The sequence below is a fragment of the Cherax quadricarinatus genome, chromosome 81, assembly GCF_038502225.1.
Source record: "Cherax quadricarinatus isolate ZL_2023a chromosome 81, ASM3850222v1, whole genome shotgun sequence".
NCBI lineage: Eukaryota > Metazoa > Arthropoda > Malacostraca > Decapoda > Parastacidae > Cherax > Cherax quadricarinatus.
The window spans coordinates 6,845,200-6,859,143 of NC_091372.1; the positions used below are offsets into that span (position 1 = coordinate 6,845,200).

The following is a 13,944-nucleotide window of genomic DNA, read 5'->3' on the forward strand; positions in this document are numbered from 1 at the left end:
ACTGGTCTCAGCCCATATAGTTCGGATGTGGAGGTATCACTATAATACTATTTTTTATTTTTTATTATCACACTGGCCGATTCCCACCAAGGCAGGGTGGCCCGAAAAAGAAAAACTTTCACCATCATTCACTCCATCACTGTCTTGTCAGAAGGGTGCTTTACACTACAGTTTTTAAACTGCAACATTAACACCCCTCCTTCAGAGTGCAGGCACTGTACTTCCCATCTCCAGGACTCAAGTCCGACTGGCCGGTTTCCCTGAACCCCTTCATAAATGTTACTTTGCTTACACTCCAACAGCACGTCAAGTATTAACCCTTTCAGGGTCCGTCCCGTAGATCTACGGCTTTACGGTGAGTGTCCAAACCGTAGATCTACGCCATGAGCTCAGCTCACTCTGATAAACTGTGAGTGGTACATTTGGGCCTAGATATGAGAGAATACATCTATGTGGTATGTGTGCACCACATAAAACAGATCCTGCAGTACACTGTGTATAATGAGAGAAAAAAACTGAAATCATGATTTTTCGATTAAAACAGCGAGTTTGCAGTGTTTTTTCGTATGTTTTTTATAGTTGTATTTGCGATTTCTTGGTCTCATTTGATAGAATGGAAGACATATTACAGAAATAGAGATGATTTTGATTGGTTTTAGCACTGGAAATGGCTTGAAACTGAGCTCAACGTAGCGGAAATGTTAAATTTTTGCCGATATTCAAGAGTAAACAAACGACCTCACACATCTAATACACGTCAGCTGGTGGGTCTAATATACATTCACAAATATGATGATGATATTTATACAATTATTACAGTATTGCATAACAGTAAATCTTCTATTTTTTGGTGTGAATAAAAATTCATTATGTGAAGAAAAAATCAAAATGGAATTTATTTGTAAAGCCTCAAAATGTAACTAATGAACAGAGGAAATGTTAGTTTAGTTCCAGGAATACCTACATTGTTTATTCTGGAGCCTATTTTGAAATTGGAATATTTTGAACTTTGTGTTAAATTGGCCAAATTAACAATTTCCGATCACTTTATTTTGTAATTGAAACAGTTGACTTGGCGATTTCTTGTGCTCAATCGATAGAATAGAAGTAATACTAGTGAAATAGCTAAGAATTTGGTTGATTGGAATAATATAATTGGCCTAAAATGGGAGTCAAAGTCGGCAAAATCGCCGATTCGTAAATATCGCTGACACATCAAAATTCGCGAGAGCATAATTTCGTCAATTTTCCACCAAATTTCGTACTTTTTGTTTTATTACCTTCACAAAATGATTCTCTACGATTTCATAAGAAAAAATAACAAATTTTTTTTTTGAAAATTCTTGGACACTGCCTCCAGCCTTCTCCTCGCTGCAACATTCATCACCCATGCTTCACACCCATGTAAGAGCGTTGGTAAAACTATACTCTCATACATTCCCCTCTTTGCCTCCAAGGACAAAGTTCTTTGTCTCCACAGACTCCTAAGTGCACCAGTCACCCTTTTCCCCTGATCAATTCTATGATTCACCTCATCTTTCATAGACCCATCCGCTGACACGTCCACTCCCAAATATCTGAATACATTCACCTCCTCCATACTCTCTCCCTCCAATCTGATATCCAATCTTTCATCACCTAATCTTTTTGTTATCCTCATAACCTTACTCTTTCCTGTATTCACTTTTAATTTCTTCTTTTGCACACCCTACCAAATTCATCCACCAATCTCTGCAACTTCTCTTCAGAATCTCCCAAGAGCACAGTGTCATCAGCAAAGAGCAACTGTGACAACTCCCACTTTATGTGTGATTCTTTATCTTTTAACACAACGCCTCTTGCCAAGACCCTCGCATTTACTTCTCTTACAACCCCATCTATAAATATATTAAACAACCACGGTGACATCACACATCCTTGTCTAAGGCCTACTTTACTGGGAAATAATTTCCCTCTTTCCTACATACTCTAACTTGAGCCTCACTATCCTCGTAAAAACTCTTCACTGCTTTCAGTAACCTACCTCCTACACCATACACCTGCAACATCTGCCACACTGCCCCCCTATCCACCCTGTCATACGCCTTTTCCAAATCCATAAATGCCACAAAGACCTCTTTAGCCTTATCTAAATACTGTTCACTTATATGTTTCACTGTAAACACCTGGTCCACACACCCCCTACCTTTCCTAAAGCCTCCTTGTTCATCTGCTATCCTATTCTCCGTCTTACTCTTAATTCTTTCAATAATAACACTACCATACACTTTACCAGGTATACTCAACAGACTTATCCCCCTATAACTTTTACACTCTCTTTGTCCCCTTTGCCTTTATACAAAGGAACTATGCATGCTCTCTACCAATCCCTAGGTACCTTACCCTCTTCCATACATTTATTAAATAATTGCACCAACCACTCCAAAACTATCCCCACCTGCTTTTAACATTTCTAAATTATCCCATCAATCCCGGCTGCCTTACCCCCTTTCATTTTACCTACTGCCTCACAAACTTCCCCCACACTCACAACTGGCTCTTCCTCACTCCTACAAGATGTTATTCCTCCTTGCCCTATACACGAAATCACAGCTTCCCTATCTTCATCAACATTTAACAATTCCTCAAAATATTCCCTCCATCTTCCCAATACCTCTAACTCTCCATTTAATAACTCTCCTCTCCTATTTTTAACTGATAAATCCATTTGTTCTCTAGGCTTCCTTAACTTGTTAATCTCACTCCAAAACTTTTTCTTATTTTCAACAAAATTTGTTGATAACATCTCACCCACTCTCTCATTTGCTCTCTTTTTACATTGCTTCACCACTCTCTTAACCTCTCTCTTTTTCTCCATATACTCTTCCCTCCTTGCATCACTTCTACTTTGTAAAAACTTCTCATATGCTAACTTTTTCTCCCTTACTACTCTCTTTACATCATCATTCCACCAATCGCTCCTCTTCCCTCCCGCACCCACTTTCCTGTAACCACAAACTTCTGCTGAACACTCTAACACTACATTTTTAAACCTACCCCATACCTCTTCGACCCCATTGCCTATGCTCTCATTAGCCCATCTATCCTCCAATAGCTGTTTATATCTTACCCTAACTGCCTCCTCTTTTAGTTTATAAACCTTCACCTCTCTCTTCCCTGATGCTTCTATTCTCCTTGTATCCCATCTACCTTTTACTCTCAGTGTAGCTACAACTAGAAAGTGATCTGATATATCTGTGGCCCCTCTATAAACATGTACATCCTGAAGTCTACTCAACAGTCTTTTATCTACCAATACATAATCCAACAAACTACTGTCATTTTGCCCTACATCATATCTTGTATACTTATTTATCCTCTTTTTCTTAAAATATGTATTACCTATAACTAAACCCCCTTCTATACAAAGTTCAATCAAAGGGCTCCCATTATCATTTACACCTGGCACCCCCAAACTTACCTACCACACCCTCTCTAAAAGTTTCTCCTACCTTAGCATTCAGGTCCCCTACCACAATTACTCTCTCACTTGGTTCAAAGGCTCCTATACATTCACTTAACATCTCCCAAAATCTCTCTCTCTCCTCTACATTCCTCTCTTCTCCAGGTGCATACACGCTTATTATGACCCACTTTTCGCATCCAACCTTTACTTTAATCCACATAATTCTTGAATTTACACATTCACATTCTCTTTTCTCCTTCCATAACTGATCCTTCAACATTACTGCTACCCCTTCCTTTGCTCTAACTCTCTCAGATACTCCAGATTTAATCCCATTTATTTCCCCCCACCGAAACTCCCCTACCCCCTTCAGCTTTGTTTCGCTTAGGGCCAGGACATCCAACTTCTTTTCATTCATAACATCAGCAATCATCTGTTTCTTGTCATCCGCACTACATCCACGCACATTTAAGCATCCCAATTTTATAAAGTTTTTCTTCTTCTCTTTTTTAGTAAAATGTCTACAGGAGAAGGGGTTACTAGCCCATTGCTCCCGGATTTTTAGTTGCCTCATACGACACGCATGGCTTACGGAGGAAAGATTCTTTTCCACTTTCCCATGGACAATAGAAAAAATAAAGAAGAACAAGAGTTATTTAGAAAAAGGAGAAAAACCTAGATGTATGTATATATATATGCATGTGTGTGTCTGTGAAGTGTGACCAAAGTGTAAGTAGGAGTAGCAAGATATCCCTGTTATCTAGCGTGTTTATGAGACAGAAAAAGAAACCAGCAATCCTACCATCATGCAAAACAGTTACAGGTTTCTGTTTCACAGTCATCTGGCAGGACGGTAGTACTTCCCTGGGTGGTTGCTGTCTGCCAACCTACTACCATGCTACTATAATATTATTTGTATTAATAACTGATTAAGTTATAACTGCTATGCTTAAAACTTTTCCAATTATAAATGCAGGTTTCATTGTTAAAAAATACAGCACTTGCTTGAAACTTGAATGAAATAAAGTATTCCAGAAACTATTGCAATCATAAAACAGTTTTCAACAATACCTGAATTGCAAAACGAAGTCTAGCTAGTTAGCTACACAATTACCCAATGCACTATTCTTTATACTCTTAACTCATAATTCGAGTTCTTCAATGTAACACACTCATTGTATTTTATGTGATTAAACTTCTGAAGCAATGATGATAATGACTGAAGATTTCAGCCGAAGAGAAAATGGTTTAGGGATCACACTCAGGATAGAGCCTGATGAAGGGGACTGATGAGAAGAAATCATCCCCCAGTAACTCCAGACTTGAGTCCTGGAGATGGTATGTACACTCTGAATGAGGGGTGGGGATATTTACAGTTTGGAGGGGCATCTGAATGGCAGTATCAGCATGCAACTGGCAAGACAGAGATAGAGTGAATGATGGTAAAAGTGTTTCTTCTTTTTTTTTTTTTTTTTTGTCAACCCAACCATGGTGGGAGACAGCCAGTGTGTATAAAATTAATATTTTAATTAAGATGTGTAAAGTTGACAGCCCAAATCATACTATGGCTTTCAAACTATTTGTTAATACTGAAAATACCCTGAAGGAAAACTGGTTGGCTGCACTTGAGTACTAGAGCTGGGAAGTACAGTGCCTGCACTCTGGAGGGGTGGGAATACTGAAGGTCAGAGGGTCATTTGAATTGTGATGCCTGCACACTTCAGGCAAGACAGCTATTGAATGAGTGATGGTAAGTGTTTCCTTTTTCAAGGTCACCCTATCTTGGTGGGCAGTAGCCAGTGTGTTTAAAAATATTATATTGTACTATGCCCTAAACATTTTTTGTAACCTTAGTAACACAATTTACACTTATTATTAGTCCCTGCAAAATTGTAACGCTAACAGCACATACTGTACTGTCTTGGAAAATTATATTTAAATAGACTTCTTCTTTCAACAAACCAGCCATATCCCACCAAGGCAGGGTGACCCAAAAAGAAAAACAAGTTTCTCTTTTTAACTTCAGTAATGTATACGGGAGAAGGGGTCACTAGCCCCTTGCACCCGGCATTGTACTCACCTCTTATGACACGCTTTGTTTACACAGGAAGAATTCTGTTCCACTTCCCCACTGAGATAAGAAATAAACAAGAGCAAGAACTAGTAAGAAAATAGAAGAAAACCCAGAGGAGTGTGTGTATATTTTTTATTTTTCAACAAACCGGCCATATCCCACCGAGGCAGGGTGGCCCAAAAAGAAAATAAAAAAGTTTCTCTTTTTAAATTTAGTAATCTATACAGTAGAAGGGGTTACTAGCCCCCTTGCTCCCGGCATTTTAGTCGCTTCTTACAACACGCATGGCTTACGGAGGAAGAATTCTGTTCCACTTCCCCATGGAGATAAGAGGAAATAAACAAGAACTAGAAAGAAAATAGAAGAAAACCCAGAGGGGTATGTATATATATGATTGCACATGTATGTGTAGTGTGACCTAAGGGTAAGCAGAAGTAGCAAGATGTACCTGAAATCCTGCATGTTTAAGAGACAGAAAAAAGACACCAGAAATCCTACCATCATGTAAAACAATTACAGGCTTTCATTTTACACTCACTTGGCAGGACGGTAGTACCTCCCTGGGTGGTTGCTGTCTACCAACCTACTACCTAGGATTTCAACACACATTATTATTATGATCACGAAGGAGCGCTAAACTCGTAGGGATTATGCACTGCCTGTGGGGAAGGGGAATGAATGGAAAGTATTCAGAATCAATTCAGAGGACTGGAGCACAAATCCAATTCCCTATATCAAGAGCCCCCCCACCAACATCAAGGAACCTCCCTTGAGGAGATTAAAATAGACAACACAAATCATACTCACTAGGTCCTGCACAATTTTGTGTAGCCTAGACAGCATTTCCTGAACATCTTTATTTTTTGGATCAATCATCTGAAGTGCTCTGGCATCTGCATAAGCTTTTTCAAAATGTTCTTGAGCCTCATAGGCTTGGGCTCGACGGAACAGTGCCTTGGGATCTTTAGGACTAATTTCAAGACCTGGGGGTTAAAAATAAGTTCTGAAGCATTACAAATAAAATCATCCAAGATTGCTACAAAAAAGTATTTCTTAATACGTATACAGTCTTCTTGAAAATACAATTTGAATAACAATATTACTATAGCTAAGATATACACTGTAATATTGAAATAAAACAAAAAGGCACAAGCCCCTAATATATGGCCATAAAAATTGCTTTTGCTCTTTTTTATTAAAAGTTTTATAAAAAAATATATTACTAATTATTTTTTTATGTACAGTGGACCCCTGCTTAACGAACTTTTTTCATTCCAGTAGTATGTTCAGGTGCCAGTACTGACCGAATTTTTCCCCATAAGGAATATTGTGAAGTAGATTAGTCCATTTCAGACCCCTAAACATACACGTACAAACGCACTTACATAAATACACTTACATAATTGGTCGCATTTGGAGGTGATCGTTAAGCGGGGGTCCACTGTATTATGCAGTACATTATAAGGATAAGGAAAAGATTTGTTTACTTAATTTTCTATACACCGTATTCAATATATGTAACCTATACCCTAATTAACATTAATTAAATTATTTTTACTAAATTCACAGGGAAGCACTAAGCCTAAAGGGGTCATAGTGCCTGGGGAATGCTAGGTAACTAGGTTTCATCCAATGAAGGGATGGGTATCTCCAAATCCTTGGATCAAGAGCCCTTCACAAGAATAAAAGGAAATAAAGACAGGAATAAAAAAATGATAATACTGTATATGACACTTACAGTCTGTGCAATCTTTCACAGTGTTCTCAAAATCCTCAATTTTGAGGTGAACAGCAGCACGATTCTTGTAAAAGACTGAGCGGTCTTTATCCTCAGTACTGATTGTGATGGCCTAGCAAAGAAGGAAAAAATATAATTAATAACAGACTCCCCCCAAAAAACAGTAATGAAGTGAAACTAAACCCTTGCATAAGTAAACCCTTTTTTTAATAGACTAATAGAGGAGTGGGTGGGTAGTATTGGTGACTATGGTGAATAGAAGATGAGATTGTTCTGCCATGATCATAACAAAAATGGAAAAATTATGCAATTAATAGACTGTCCGTTGTTTCCAAATCAACTGCCTAAGTGGATTTTGTTCCATATTTCCAAAGTTTGTTAAATCAAAGGTTTACTTGGTGTGGGTTTTGTACATACAGTGGACCCCCGGATTACGTAATTAATCCGTTCCTGAGAGAGTGGCTTATCCCTAATCTGACTTATTCCAAATTAATTTTCCCCATAAGAAATAATGGAAATCCAATTAGTAATCCGTTTCAGACACCCAGAAGTATTAAAAAAATGTTTTCTACATGAAATATACATTTACCTACACAGAAAACAATGATACATGAAGAATAAAACAATAATAACATCATACTTACCTTTACTGAAGACATGGTAATGTATGGAAGATGGGAGGAGGGGAGAGGATGGAGGAGTTTACAATTGTTTGGAAGGGGGATCCCCTTCCATAAAGACTTCAGGTACCAGGTACCAAGTCCTTATCCTGGGTTACTTCCCTCCTTTATTTTTTAATGCCACAAGGACCAGCTTGAGTCACTAGACCCCTGTTGCTCAAAAAAACGTTACAGAGAAGTCTGTTTCTGGCGTATGTTAGGAATTGTGTTGGGAGACAGGACAAGATAGTTCTTCAATATGACACTAATATTAGCTCTATGACTTATTTATCTAGCACAATTCATCTAATATGACATAATAAACAATATTAATAAATAGAAACATGATATATACTCTAGAATGAATAAAATATGGCATTAAGAATGTCACGAGTGGTGGTGTGTTTGTTATTGGGTGTATAAGGGCCAATGAAAGATAAGCCTTATACGTACGTATAGTGGTGGTGAAGGCGGCAGCAGAGGTGGCGGTGTTAGTCAGTAGCCCTATATACCTCCAACAACAATGGAGGAGTTAGTTTTGTGCTGTCCTTTTTCTATAGATTAATCGCTTAACTTACTTGCTACACTGCTAATGCTACACTTTATCGCTGGCTGGCGCTATAGCCTTTATAGACTCCTGCTGCTTTATTATCATACATGCTGCAGAATCACTGAAAGACACATTCTTCCCTCTCTCTCAGCCCTTTGGTAAAGGGCTGGCTGGCACTAGAAGCTTTCTTTGGGCCCATGGTGGCTTATTTAGCAGTTACAAGCACTAAAAAGAATGGAATAATACAAATGTATCGTAGGAATGCGTGGGATCGTCCTCACTGGCTGGTAAACAATGGCACACTGGCTGTACATGGAATGTTGGGGCCGTTCAGGCTCCAACATGAATGACTTATACCGAGTTCAGTGACGTTCACTGAGCCAATATTTTGACAAAAAAAAAAAAACGTTACTTATTCCGATGACAACTTAATCCGGGGGTCCAATGTATATCAATGAAAGATTGTCCCATGAAAAAAAAATCACACTGGTAATAATATATCTTCACTACTTACACCTTCTTTTGGCTACTTCGCACTATTTCCATTAAAATACTGTTCCTAGATTGGAAGCATTGCATACACACGCATCATCTACATTAAATGACTTAACCATTATAAAAGCAGTTACCTATATTATTATTAAATTCACAGAAGAATGCCAAACCCATAGGGGGTCATACAGTTACTGAAGGCATGGGAGGCATTTATGTTCAATTCAAGAAAAGGAAGGGCAGGTCCAATTCCTTGGATTAAGTAGCATCAAGGTACCTTCCTTAAAGGAACTGCTATTTACAAGAGCATCACCTCCACTTTATTACTTTCCAATAGAATTTTTATTTCAGTGGCAATACCTTCAATATGTATGTCAATTCCCACTAGTCTCACTTCTTATACAGAATCACCAGCCTCTGTTAAAAAAGTAGCATTTTAATTAGCATAGTCCTTGTGACTATAAGAAAAATCTAAACATATCTACATATCTGATTCCATTACTTAAGACAAAACAAATGTTCAATTCCCTCAGTTAAAGCACAGGCTATAAGTATATAAAGTGGACATCTTTAAATCAGAACTAAAGTTGTCGAAGGGCTTTCTCAATGATACAAATGTACCATCAATCAGTAGTTGTGATTATTTTGTCTCACCTGAGTATATTTTTCAATAGCAGTGTCCCAGTCACCATTTTTATATGCTTCGTTTCCCTCCTCCTTCAACTGCTGCGGTGTTTTCTCAGCATCACCCTTCGTCATCTTTTAACTGAAAATTTTTGTTTCAGACTTAAGTTAAAAAATACAATGACTAGAAAAATGTAAAGAACATTTAAAATGAAATAAAATTTATACTAATGTCTTGACATAATATTAGACAATTAAATAAAGTTAAAAAAAAAAAAAGGCTGAACTGCACCATGAAATTTAAATGATAAAATATGCTAAACAAAATTAAACATTAATATTTTATTAATGCAAATAAACACTGTAAAGCTACACAAATGAACAGGAGGGCCCTGGTTATACAGCAGGTTAGTTCCAGGCTACTGTTGTAAAACAAAAATTGCTGTAAAGTGAAACGAATCCTTTTTTCACTTTCAAATGCATATAAAAGCCTGATAACATATTCACACTATCATATAATAAGTCAGCAATAGAGCTAGGCCTAAAAAAATGCATATATAGTACACACATTACTTACCTTAAAATATTTTCGTCCTTAGCTTATAGTGAGTGGTGAATATATATTTATTGTAGGAAGTCTGAATAAATGAAGAATGGGTATAATTGAAAACCAGTGCACTGGTAAAACACTATAAAGCAAGGCACCACTATCACATCACTTTGCATGGAAATAACAGAAAATATAAATACATACTATATTACCACCTACAGTGTATGAATCAAACCAATTTTCACCCAAACACAATAATGTATTATTTCCGATCTGACACAACTGTTCCACAGATTTAGACAAAATTAGATTTATAAGGTATTTTGTACACAGTAGCAATCACTAAGGATGTATTATGAGAGAGTCTGACAGTACACAAAGATGAATGAGGAAGGGAGCAGCAATCAAATGTGATTGTTGCCATGTTATCTGTTAATGGTTCTAGGTGTTATTTCCTTCATGATCATCGTCGCAGGTTAAGCCTCCTAAGTTGGAAAGAAAAAAAGGGATTAAGAATAATTAAGAAGCCTGTGACCTAGTAGGCAACACTCTCGCCTCACACACAGTGTCAATGGGTCAATCCTCGGCAAGGGTAAAAACATTAGGCGTGTTTCCTTACAACTGTTGTCTCCGTTTACCTAGCAAGTAGGTAGGTGCCTGGGTGTTTGTAGACTGGTGTGAGTTGCATCCTGGGGGACAAAATTGAAGACCACAATGGAAATAAGACAGACAGTCCCTCAATGACACACTGCCTTTCTTGGGTTGTTCTGGGTGGCTAATCCTCTAGGGTTAAAAATCTGAACAAAACTCTAGGCGAACATCAACCAAATCTTTAAATGGGCCGCAGAAAACAATATGAAGTTCAATAACGAGAAATTTCAATTACTCCGATATGGAAAACGTGAAGAAATTAAAACTATATCGGAGTATAAAACAAATTCCAACCACACAATAGAGCGAAAAACTAATGTCAAAGATCTGGGAGTGATCATGTCAGAAGATCTCACCTTCAAAGACCGTAAAAGCATATCAATCGCATCTGCTAGAAAAATGACAGGATGGATAATGAGAACCTTCAAAACTAGGGATGCCAAGCCCATGATGACACTCTTCAGGTCTCTTGTTCTATCTAGGCTGGAATATTGCTGCACACTAACAGCACCTTTCAAGGCAGGTGAAATTGCTGACCTAGAAAATGTACAGAGAACCTTCATGGCATAAATAAATGTGATAAAACACCTTAATTACTGGGAACGCTTAAAGTTCCTCAACCTGTACTCCCTAGAATGCAGGTGGGAGAGATACATGATTATATAGACTTGGAAAATCCTAGAGGGACTAGTACCAAACTTGCACACGAAAATCACTCCCTGTGACAGCAAAGGACTCAGCTGATGATGCAATATTTCCTCAATGAAAAGCAGGGGTGTCACTAGCACGATATGAGACAATACAATAAGTGTCAGGGGCCCAAGATTGTTCAACTGCCTCCCAGCATACATAAGGGGGGTTACCAATAGACCCCTGACTGTCTTCAAGAAGGCACTAGACAAGCACCTAAAGTCAGTACCTGTCCAGCCCGGCTGTGGTTCATACGTCAGTTTGCGTGCACCCAACAGTAACAGCCTGGCTGATCATGCCCTGATTCACCATGAGGCCTGGTCACAGACCGAGCCACGGGGGCGCTGACCCCCAAAACCTTCTCCAGGTATACTCCAGGTATACTCCAGGTATACTAAGTGCAAAATATCTTACATGATCATTAGACAGAAAGAAAAGAGCAGTAATCCTGCCAGGAATAAAAAAAAAATAGCAATAGATTAAGTTCTGTCTGAAATGATCTGCGTTCAATAAACCTTCAGTTATCATAAGTTTTGAATGTACAGTAATTTTGCAATAATTGTATTGTAATCCTTGAGATGGGCTTTCCAAATATATAACTACGTATCAAGTAAAAAAAAAAGCACTATGTATATAATATATAACATATTACAGGATAAAGACAGTATTACAGACTGTCATACCTTGAAACTCTCACTACAGTATGAGAAAACTGAAATGTGAAGTAACACAGACTTCAGTGTTGCTTATGAACATTAGAGAAGAACTAATGAGAACATGTGACTCGTGTTCACTATATATATACTCACTCTATCTCTGTACAACACCAGAAAGTTCTATAATGAACCGGTGCGGGACAGCTGACTAAATATCTCGGTTATTTTTGGCACATCCCAGCATGTGCTGCTGACAACCAACTATAAACTCTGAAACCAAACAATGTTTGAGAACTCTTGATCCTTTCATCTCACATAGGATTCAAACACTTATTGTAGAATTATAGGGATCCTCTATGTAAGATAATGCAAGTTTATTTAAGTAAAGGTACATATAAATACAATTATCATATATTGAGTAATAATAATAATAATAATCTTTATTTCTACAAGTATATGCACAATATATTCAATGTAAATAACTTAGGATAACCCATAAAAAGTCAAAGTGATTTATTTCCACTAGGGTCCTAAACATTTGTACCTTCAGATGGTTATGTATAGGACCCAATGGAAGTAACTCACTATCAGGACTCTTTTTGGGGGTTATCCTAGATTATTTAATTATATATGATAACTGTACATGTGTACCTGTGATTAAATAAACTTACTGATAAAAAGCATTTTATTTCTACAGAGTATTTTGTATTTTTTTTTTAATCTGGGGAAGGTTAGCCACCCAGGATAACCCAGGAAAGTCAGTGCGTCACTGTGGTCCTTTAATCTTGTCCGCCCCCCAGGATGCCACCCTCGCTAGTCGACTAACACCCAGATACCTACTTACTGCTAGATGAACAGGGGCAGCAGTTATAAGGTGACTAGCACCCAGGTACCTACTAACTGATAGGTGAAGAGGGACAATAGGTGTGAGGAGACTGACACCCAGGTACCTACTTACTGCTAGGTGAACAGAGACAATAGGTGTAAGATGGCTAACACAGAAAACCCATCCTGTTTGATGGAGTATGACAGGAAATCTATACCTTATTAAATGTATTCTTGAATGAATATATATAAAGATATAAGCAGGTTTTTTCAGTGGGCAGTAGAGAATAACACGACCTTCAATGAGGACAAGTTCCAGCTGTCTAGACATAGAAAGAATGAAGAACTCAAGAGACACTATACAAAACTCAAGATGATTATTAATATAATTAAAGGAACACATGAAAGACCTGAGAGTAATTATGTTGGCTGACATTTCTTTCATAGACACAAGAAAGCAAATGTCACGACAGCCAGGAATATGAGGGGTGGATAATAAGAACTTTCAAAACAAGGGAAATTTTGCCAATGGTGCTCTTTCGTTTAGAGTATTGTTCATTGTTGACGGTTTCATTCAAGGCAGCAAAAATATTAAAGCTAGAAGAAATAAAGAGTTCATTTACTGTCCACACAGAGCCGATAAAGCACCGAAATTATTAGGAATATCTCAAAGTCCACAATATGTACTCTCTGAAGAGGAGCCCCTCAAGGAAGGTTCCTTGATGTTGGTGAGGGGCTCTTGATTTAGGGAATTGGATCTGTGCTCCAGTTCCCCGAATTAAGCCTGAATGCCTTCCACATATCCCCCCCCCCAGGCGCTGTATAATCCTCCGGGTTTAGCGCTTCCCCCTTGATTATAATAATAATAATCTGAAGAGGAGGCGGGAGATATACTCTCACACAGACTATATGTACTGATGGCTCCCTTAACCCTGACAATGAGAGGGTGGGAAGTAAACCATCCTGATGGTACTATAATACAGAGGTGTA

The 13,944-nt window shown here is 38.0% G+C and overlaps 1 protein-coding gene across 2 annotated transcripts in view; it reads right to left on the reverse strand.

Moving 5' to 3' along the window:
• unc-45 (unc-45 myosin chaperone) overlaps positions 1-12,422 on the reverse strand; it is a 65,334-nt gene extending 52,912 nt beyond the window's left edge. Inside the window, exons 1-4 of one of the 2 annotated variants that reach the window (XM_070102302.1) lie at positions 12,283-12,422; positions 9,613-9,724; positions 7,258-7,369; positions 6,327-6,502 (exon numbers count right to left, since the gene is read on the reverse strand). In XM_070102302.1, the coding sequence (XP_069958403.1) occupies positions 6,327-6,502; positions 7,258-7,369; positions 9,613-9,717 (393 nt within the window). In that variant the 5' untranslated portion in view covers positions 9,718-9,724; positions 12,283-12,422. The other variant, XM_070102303.1, reaches the window with a different exon arrangement.
• Positions 12,423-13,944: the final 1,522 nt, after the last annotated feature.